General features: G+C 40.2%; 1 protein-coding gene across 2 annotated transcripts in view; it reads right to left on the reverse strand.

Moving 5' to 3' along the window:
* GOSR1 (golgi SNAP receptor complex member 1) overlaps positions 1-9,757 on the reverse strand; it is a 32,245-nt gene extending 22,488 nt beyond the window's left edge. The window contains exons 1-6 of one of the 2 annotated variants that reach the window (XM_062592666.1): positions 9,692-9,757; positions 9,309-9,417; positions 7,234-7,321; positions 6,881-6,988; positions 4,721-4,812; positions 4,251-4,325 (exon numbers count right to left, since the gene is read on the reverse strand). In XM_062592666.1, the coding sequence (XP_062448650.1) occupies positions 4,251-4,325; positions 4,721-4,812; positions 6,881-6,988; positions 7,234-7,321; positions 9,309-9,417; positions 9,692-9,722 (503 nt within the window). In that variant the 5' untranslated portion in view covers positions 9,723-9,757. Of the gene's footprint in view, positions 1-4,250; positions 4,326-4,720; positions 4,813-6,880; positions 6,989-7,233; positions 7,322-9,302; positions 9,418-9,691 lie in introns of both variants that reach the window. The other variant, XM_062592665.1, reaches the window with a different exon arrangement.
* Between the last annotated feature and the right edge of the window lie 431 nt (positions 9,758-10,188).

Genomic DNA, 10,188 nt, shown 5'->3' on the forward strand with positions numbered 1-10,188 from the left:
CTTCATTTAGGTTTTCAAGGAATTCAGCCTGGGTAATAAAAGCATGTAGTTTCTACATAAGTCTGGGGAGTCTTAGGCATCAATTTTCACATATTCATCAGTATCACCTGAAATGATTACCTCACTAACGTGAGGGAAATATTTTTAGTCGCAATAAATTTGCAATAGTGTGTGTGCATATGTATCAAACACATTAGTTCCTCTATCACTGACTTAAAATACAATTCATCAATAACAGCAGAACTTCTCAAAGTAAACAATAAGCTGACAGGATTCTTTCCTCTTAGGCAGCACTTTTCAGGGCAGTTTTTAAACTGCTAAGCTAGATCTATTCATTAAAATTTTTATTTTCTTTAGATGGAAAAGAGCATTACAAGAAAAAGGATGACTTATTTACTTTCCTGGCAAAAAGCACACAAACAGAAAAGATGAGACATTTACTGAATTGCAAAGACCCAAGGAAGCAAACATTCAAAAATCAGCTGAAAATATTTCTGCAGTAGATTTGACGATAATTCTTTTAGCAACCGACATGTCAAAAATCTAAAGTACTAGGTAAAAACATTAACAGGGCATCATTATCCCATTTAATTTACCATTTTTCCAGCCTCATTTTAACTGGCAGGTGCTAAAACTTTTACATAGAAGACCTAGATGTTACTGTTTTTCTCTCCAAAGGTACACAAAACTAGGCTTATTTGTACAGAAATTAAGTGGCAAAATGACTTAGAAACTTTATGTCTCTTACCTAGAGTCAATAGTATTTCTAGACAAACCTGCCTTCCTAATCATCAGCTGATTTACGAAACGAATAGAGCTGGCAGCAAAGGTTTGGCTGAAGAGCGAGGAGCTCGACACGCAGCCTCCGGGAAGCCTCCCCGCGCGAGGGTGCGGCGGCGCGGAGCCCCCAGCCCGCGGGCCGCGCTGGCAGCTGCCGGCAGCCCCGCGATCGCAGCGCAGTCGCCAGCGGGAAAGCGCACACCACGCTCGGGCCAGCGAGGCTGGCGCAGCAGCCAGCCCCACCCAGGGAACGCAGATCCGCACGGATGTGCCATCCCCGCTGCTCGACGGCCAGCACAAGGGCTCTGCACGCTTCAACTGCTCTGACTCCCTTGGCGCTTAATATACGTTGGGCCCTTCTTACCCGCCGTGCTCTTGTACTCCAAGATTTTTTATTTCCCCTCCTTTTGACAATTACATACGTATGTAATTAAGCAAAGTTAAGCAAAAATTGTTCTCTTTCATTTTTCACCGTGTTTTCAGGAGAGGTGGCATTCAAAATATGACAGGTTTAGGCCAAAAGCAGAGATCCAGCTTCTCTCCAAAGTCCCTCCCAGAGCACAGCTCTCTGGCTCTCCTCTCCTCACCTTCACGAGAGATACCGCCGCGGACAATACCGCCTCCATACCGCCGCGGACCGCCAGCGTGCTTTTTAAAGAGCATCCACGGAGAATGCGCCGAGAGTAAGCGTCAAGTTTCCTTTTGTCCTGTCTCACACGGTAGTGCAGAAAAAGAAAGGCTGACAGACAACCCTGGTTCGCCGCACCGGGTAAGAGCCCAGGCATCAGTAATTGTACGTGCTTACAGAGAAACCCTTGCTAATCCGCAAGGTTTAGTTCACAGCACTTCAGACAGACGCTGTCATGATCCTGTTTCTGCACCATTTTAACAGTCTTTTCCACATTACAGATTCGTAAGATTCCATGCTCGATGTCCATTAGCAAATTAGGAAAGAAATATGTAAAAGGCTAAAGCACTTAATATACAAATTAAGCAGAGTCATAAAGTGAATGCTTTGATACTCTATACTAATACGTAATTACTGTGGCTTTATTTCATTGCTTGGCAGGATGTAAGGTACTTGCAAAGTTTATGTTTCCGCCTCAATTTCTCAAGCTCTTTTCATAGGTTTCACAACTTCACAAAAAACGTATCTGAATTCTTACTGCGGCACCTTTGTGACCACTTTATACACATCACCTCGTTCTACCAAGTAAGCCAGCATCATGACTTACTGCACTGCAAATATGCAGCATCTCAAAAGGCTTGCCAGTTTATTCTAGGAGCACGTTTGATAAAAATTTGCCAGCTCTGGTGATTTCTTGGGACCTTCTGCTAGCTTTTACATTTTTTGGCAGTAATAGCTCATTAACTGCTTTTCCCGAGGACAAATACGTTGAAACCTTTTAATAGTTTCCCTGGCCAGTATCTGTTTCCGAGCTTGTGGGTCCTCAATTCAAAGGTTTTGAACATCTTGTTAGCTTCTGATTTCTTGCCAAGGTTTTCTTCTGTTTCTACACCAGATTCCTTCATATACTTTAAAGTTATCGCCACCTTGCAGCACTATTCCATGTTTAATTCTGGCCCTGTTTCTTAAAAATTCCCAACTCACATTAGTTGCTTGTTTTGTTTTTCTTAATGTTGCAATTTTAAAAATCTTGATATTTTCAAGTGATCACCTAGAAGATGATTTGCCTTTTTCTGAGACTGTATTTTTATTCTATAAACATACTGAAGAGCTTAGTATGTTTAAAGAGATCAAAGTAATCAATACCTGAAAGAGCGCTAGACTAAATTTCTGAAAACATCTGCCAGGCGATGTTTATAAAATGTTTGAAAGTTTCCTCTCTTCATTGTTTTAACTTTTCAAAACAGCGCGTTTAGAGGGACTAAGTCAGTTTCTTAGAAGTGTATTTTACAATAACTTCAGAAATAATCCACTTATCTTTCCTTAAGAAAGTGCCAAATATATAAAAATATTTATTGCTCATCACAAAAAAGAAATCATAAAATTTAGAAAGAAAAAGGTTTACCCAGAAAAAAAGATATTCATTCTTCCATTCTTCAACATAGAGTATTTCAATTAACATTCTCCTCCCAAACATTAAGCCTATTTTATCCTGGAAACTTTACACTTCCTGATTATCTAGGCATAATATAAATACAACCTAACAAATGTCATAATTCTAGCTCCAGACCAATTAATTTCTAAGTTATAAAAATAGTAAGAAACTTTAGTTTTAATTTTCCATAAAAGCTTTTTGTACAGTTCTGGCTAGAAGTTTTAAGTTATCATCGTTAAGAAAGCGTATCTGTTAAGGCCACCTTTCTTTTTTTTTTTTTTTTTTAATGAAAGCCTGCCCTCTTGTGTAAGATTGGAGTTTAACATGACTAAGGTTTAGAAGAATACAGAAGCAAAGATTGATGCTACTGTAAATCCTGGCCGTATAGAAGGCCTAAAAGACATGCACCTTTCCAGTAATGTTCCACTGGCATTCCTTTTCCTCTTCAAGTGCTTTTTACTTACTGCTAACAGGGGATAACCACCAACTTGTACAGAAAAGTAGTCACTGTATACATGTAATAAATAGGCCACGCATGCAAATTAGAATTCACCCAAAAGAGCAAACTGACAGACTTGTTCCAAAGTCCTCTAATACAAAATTACACCAACAAATTCCCACGAATGTAAAGCCATATTTGCCCTTCAAAGCAAAACATCAGAAGTAAAATAACTGATGAGAGGGTAACACACAAATGAGCTACTCATACTCTAAAGCCCTCTGCAGTAAGAATTGAAAAAGAAAAAAAAAAAAAAGAAAAAAGCATTTTCTATTTTTCTTATATATTAGCTAATAAGTTAGGAGTCAAACTCAAAGTATTTAAACACATAGTTAATTTAGGATTTAGTCTTTTCCCACACCCTCAGTAGAGACAAGAGGAAAAAAAAGAAAGAAAGAAATATTCTGAGCCTAACACTGATAAATAAAAGAGGGGAAACAGTACAATGGCTAAGTCATGGGGACTTTCCATTTTGGTTTTTAACCCTTATCCTAGTTGTTATACTGCAAAGGTATATACTTTAAGATCAAAAGAGGCCAAGCATGAAGTCTAAGTCAGAAGTGACTTGAAAAAGCCCGCTGAAGACAACATAAAAACATCCCTTAGTGTTGACAAGCTCCTAAAGTAGAAATCGCTGAAAACTAGCACACCCACTACATGCATTTCACAGCATGAGCCACAAGCGTTTTTCCAGCTGCACAAGTACCAGTGCTCTTGCAGAATACAAAGTGTAAACCGTTCATTATGGATATTGTCTACCAAGGGACAAAGCTTTCATACTTTCATCCATACTTCAAATTAAGAATGTTTCACCTGAGAGGTGAAGCAAAAAAAAAAAAAAAAAAAAAGAGTTAGGCACCCTCAACATAAGTAAATGTGCATGTTAAACAGAAATAAATAAGGCTTACTTTCGAAGGTGTTCATGTTCCTTAAGGAATAGCTCTGTTCTTCTGTTATTCACACCAGACCCACTTTTATATGATCTAAAATGTAAGAAAATTTGAAAAACTTTTTTCCAAAAGTTTTTTTGGCAGACGGTATTTACAGATCTACATATATATCATGCTTTATTACCCCAAGTGACTAAACAGAGAAGTTTCAGTCATGTTAAGATACTTTAAAACTGATTTGACATAACTTAATAGTTTTAAAGACGAGTTCCTCATCACAGTAAAATGAAACAAAACAGAATCTTATTATCACTCATTATAGCTTTACTAAGATTCATGAATTCAAGTAACTTTTCTTGTTTTGTTAAGAGACAGATGAATCAGCTATGTCAATTATTCTCCTCCTACAGGAGGACTGCATCTTCTCCTTCATAGAGAAGGAGCTGCTGTAACACACAGTACAATTTACAATAAACAATATGACTTACTCGATATCTTTTCGTACTGATCCCAACAGATTCTCCCTTTCTCTTATTGCCAGAAAGTTTGCTTTGGTTTTGTGGAATTCATGAGTATAATCCTGTAATAAAACAATGACTACAAAATTAGTTCAATTTAAAAAAACAATAATACTTGAGTAAGATCTGACCATCTTTTAAAATATTAGCTGTCCTTTGATTAAAAAGTACAAAGACAGCTTAAGTTAACATTGAAACTGCTGGGAAGGCAATAGAGTATTTGCTAACATATACTTTGTAAGAGCAGTGAGATTTACTTTTGTTAGCTACAGTTAAGCTCATAGTGGAAGATTCACAGAAATTCCTTCTCCCTTTTTCATGTATCTTCAACTTTCTGAGGAAGAATCATTTTGTGTTGGAATTTCCCATAAATGGATTGAACCTGAAGTACTGGTAAAACTTACTCATTTGACGTGGTGAAGGCATCTTTGCATTTATTTCGTTAAGCTATACTGGATGAAAAAAAATTCTCAAGAGTAAAAGACAATTAGTTTTTAATGATTTTCAAGTTGTAATTTTACGTTAACAACTTTTCAGGCAGCTAATGTTTCTTGAAAGACAACCTAACTGGCAACGGGTGTTTTTCATATGAATGCTATAGCTTTTACAAAATGTTACACCTTTTATTCTGTGCACTGAACAGACACTAGAGGGAAAAAAAAACAAAAAACACATACTTCATATATCTAGCCTAATAAAACCTTCATTTTTAATATTACTTCTGTGAAAATGTAATTAATCTGAAACATAGCTTATTTCCTTCGAGTCCCTTTATTTTATGTGGTTTTACAACCACATTTTCCTATTTTAAATGTTATGCACTTCTAATATTGCTGTGACAGACCACACACAAACAATAATATTAATTCATTATAGCACTTTTCCCCTTTTGCTGTATTAAAGGCATTGACATGATGGCATGTTAGTGTTCTTTCTTAGCTAGACTTTGCCCTTTAAATGATGGCTTCCTACAACTCAAATGGTATGAAATTTTAAACGATTTGATGAGATAACATAAAAAATGCTATTTTTTCAACCCAGAGTTAGTTTTGGGGGGTCTGGGGAGCAAAAAAGTGAGTTGGGACTGGAAGCATTTACATCTTTTAGCAAAACATTCAAATACAAGACTTTGTAAAGGATGAGATTACACAAAATGCTTTTGCCTGTAGAGAGATGAAAGCACACCAGTACCAGATAGGCTTCCGCTCAAATTGTTAGTTATTTTTGGTCTAGTTTAACTTTTCTACTCAGATGAAAGAGAGACATTAAATATTACCATATAAGACATACAATTCAGTGAAAGACTCTTTAGAAAGGAACCTGAACCCAGAATCAAGTTTGTGCAGAATAATCCACACAACATGTTTTAGAAGCAAGTTGTATTCATTTGCACAGACCGCAAAACATTCCAAATACTCTCACATAAGAACTGGGCAGCAACCCAAGCAGAAACCTGCACAGGCCCTGAGAACAGCCCAGATCTATCTTCATTGGAAACTTCCAAATGACATTCACTTCCATAGTCAAGACTTTGAATTGTTTTTTTTCATGTAGCCTCCTTAGTGCAGCTTTTTCCTTTATCAGAGATCTCCAGTGGCAATTAATTTTAGGTAACTAAATATTAAGGACAGTAGAACACAATTAAACCAAAAAAAATAAGGGCAAAAAAAATGCTTTACAGAAGATGGTATTTTCTTATAGATCTATGAATAAATGGTCATACTCATAGACTACTTAGAAACAAACTTCTCCAAGATAAGTATTTAATTTTAGTTTTTGAATGTTTTTGAATCCTGCACTCACAATACATATAAAAAAAGATTTTTCAGTTAATTAGTCTTCTCTTGTTGCACTTTAATCACAAACAATACCGCATGCATTTTTCAGTAACACTGCGTCCCTGAGATATCTCCTGGACAATCAGTGTGCGTGCATATGTACATATATTTTTTTGTATATGCATGTATATATGTACACATATAAGTGACTGTGTATGTGTGTATATATGTGAGTGTAATCATGTACACAGTATGCTCATACATACACAAAATGAACAAATATGTTATAACATCAACAATATCAATAATTATTCCAACAAAGCAACAGAAGCAAGAAGCATGTATTTGTTACCTGTAATATATCTCTGTGACGCTGTAACGTATGCATCAGTGCAGCATTCAGGGATGGAACTCCTGCACTATTTGTATATTCTGCCATTTTGTCATTTATTCCAGTAAGCTGGAGGAGAAGAACAAGAAATAAGTTATTCCTGTAAATTATTATAAGCTGTAGTAAAGCTGTAAACTAGCTCGTAAAGTTATAAGACAGCTAAGTTGAAGGAGCTAGCTATAATGAGAGATACACTCCTCCAGAAATACTTACCACCCACACTAGTAGTATACAGTCATTTTTGTCACAGGACAGGATACTGTGTACCAGTATCTACTAGGGGTTGAAGTCAAAATACAGTCAACTTGCTTTACCTTTCCCAGAAGCTGTTCAATCTCCACAGCCATGGTCTCAAACATTCTGTCCTGGCTCGATCCATTTAAGAGAGGAGTTGTGTCAGAACTAAGGGAAAAGAACAGTTACTGTAAAGTACATATTTTCATGAATGTAGGAAATACAGAAACACTAGTGGTAGGTGTTAGTAGACTTCATCATCTAAGTTTTCTAAGGGAAAAAATGTAAGTTCATATAATAACATTTCTCTCTTATACCGTGTTGTTAGTTCAGATAATAGCTAAAAGTATATATCACTTGGGGAAAATATAACCTCTCTTTGGAAGATATGCCTGACGTTAAACATTTGTCTAGCACCAGCACACAGCAGTACTTGTCTAGCACCTATGTCCCTCTCCCCCCAGGTTTTGAGCTTGACCTTTAGGGTTAAGGAAGGAACACTGCAGTATTAGTATGTTACAACAGTTACATAAATACCCATTATAAACACAGTGCTAGGACTTCCCACTCACATTTTACGCAGATAATGTTCCACAGAGCAATACAAACTGTAAAATTTATCACAATTTCTATTTCATACAGTTCACCTTCTCCATGCTTTTAAAGAAAAATTAAGAACATGAGAAATCACATCTACTCAACAGAAGCATACCACATAGTATGCCAACCTGCAGAAATATGACAGCTAACATCTTTCAAAGATGTTGGCTACTCTCTGCTTTAGTAGTCTATCATAATTACAGGAAGAAAAAGAAGGAAGAAGTTTTACACAGGAAAGTGAAAGTAAGTAAAACAATTAGATTATACAACAAGTAACGCACAGAAAAGAAACATGAGACAGAGACTTGGACATTAATACAGGAGCAGTATGACCATCTTGAGGTACTCTCTCAGGCTTACAGAACAAGAAATTCAGGGAAAGACTCAAGAAATGATTCAATCCTCTAGTGGGAGGAGGATTTACATCCAATCCACTGAGGTATCTGCTCCTTGAAAACAAGAAATGCTCCGATGATTCAAAGAACAGGATCAAGTTCACTAATCAAATTGGTATTTACTCAAAAAGACAATGAAGAACACGAGGCTAAAGTGTATGCAGGTTTGCATCTATCAAGATATACCTCACAGGATTAAGGATAGGAAGTAAAAATAAATTTTAACCAAAAAATCAACACATACATGCACACAGCAGTCATACTCACAACCGACGTGCAATACCAGAACTCATAATCAATACTCCAAGAACGTTACTTTTTTAAAAGGTTGAACACAAGGGAAGAGAAGTTGATTACGAGTGCTGTAGAACTGCAGGAAGACCTCAACCCTGGCCCGTAAACTGAAAAGACTTGAAAAGTTTTATTGTACTAACTCTCCAGTCAAACATTAATCTGCCTACAGCAAATATACATATATATACTTCACGTGCATGTGTGTGTGTATATATATATATATATATATATACACACAGAGAGAATATATATATATTCTATGTAGCTCTCACTACTTATCTCAGAGGAAAACCAGGAACTAGTAGCTACCTCTTCCACAAGGAGGAGAGAACTACCTACTTGTATTCCCTACTTTGCTGGTTACTTCCTTGGACCAGTCACAGCAGTTCTGTGCCCCTTATTAAAATGGGAATTACAAATACGATGCCTTTCCACCCAGGATGTATGAGGCTGAATTCACAGAGTACAGGAACTTCAGTAAATGATGTGAAAACCTCTGGTGCGTTAATACATGAAAAACTAGAAAACAAGCTGATGCAGCCAGCTGTACTGCACATACAGAGCCATCATTCGTTCGTATGCTGTCCCCGCAATTACAAACCACAGGTTAAGTACAGTTTGCCCTAGCAACACACATGCACCACTACAGACCGTGTATCCCGCTCACTCGTGTGTCAGTCCCCCTGAATATTGCACTTAGACCATTACCAGTATTGTGTAACTAATAAGTGTTGAAGTGAGCTTCTTAAGAAATTAGGCATAAAAGCCACGGGTGGCAGCGGGGTGGCAAGTACGAAGCGAACTACAGAGGGAACCAAGCACTCAAAGCAGCGTTGAAACATAAAGAAACGGGTTAGTACCTATACCTGTCGCGCCTTCCGTCTCGGGTGCCGCTGTAGCTGGTGCACAGCTTGCTGAAGGAGACCAGCTTGAGGTCCAGCTCGTTCTCCAGCTGCCTCGCCTGCTTCCTGAGGTCTGAACAAAGCAGCCGAGAGCGGCCAAGGGGTCAGGGGGCCGAGCCCCGGCCGCAGCTCCCGGCACGGCGGCGGAGGGGGCCCGCACGGGACGCCGCTGAACACCCGCCGGCCGCAGCCCGCCCGGGAAGGGCCCGCCCGGCCCCCCGCCACCGCCCCCCGCTGCTTCGCGCCCCAGGCGGCGCCGCGAGGCCGCTGTCGCCCGGAGGGAAGCGGCCTGCCGCGGGCCGGGCCCTGCCGCCGGGGGAGCCCCGCCGCCCTCGGACCCCACTCGCCTTCCCAGTAGTTGCAGCTCCCCGTCGCCATCTTTGTTGTCCAACGTCAGCCGCGGCCGGGCGACAGCGCGCCGCCGGGAAGAGCGGCGCAGAGCGTCTCCCTCCGGGCGCGGGGGCCGACGGGACGGGACGGCCTCCTGCCGCACCGCCCCCTAGCGGCTGGGCGGCGCGTCGCGCCGCGGCGGCCCCCGGGCTCGCGCCGCCGTGCAGCGCCGAGCACCGGCCCCAGCCCGAGGAGAAGGGCGGGGGGGGGGGGGGGGGGGACGCGCTCATCCGTCCTGCCAGCTCTTATACAGGCACCAACAGGCGGGAAGGGAAGGGGAGGGGAGGGGAGGGGGGCCTGCCCAGCACGGGGACCGGCCGCGCTGCCCCAGCTTGGAAATCAGGAAGCACGAGACGCACCCAGACAGACATCAAAATAGTTTTATACAGATTATTAGATCTCGGTACACAGGTAAAAAAGCAGAGGACGCTCCCGCCGGCACAGAAAGGCGGCT

Source organism: Rhea pennata, chromosome 20, assembly GCF_028389875.1.
Source record: "Rhea pennata isolate bPtePen1 chromosome 20, bPtePen1.pri, whole genome shotgun sequence".
Classification (NCBI taxonomy): domain Eukaryota; kingdom Metazoa; phylum Chordata; class Aves; order Rheiformes; family Rheidae; genus Rhea; species Rhea pennata.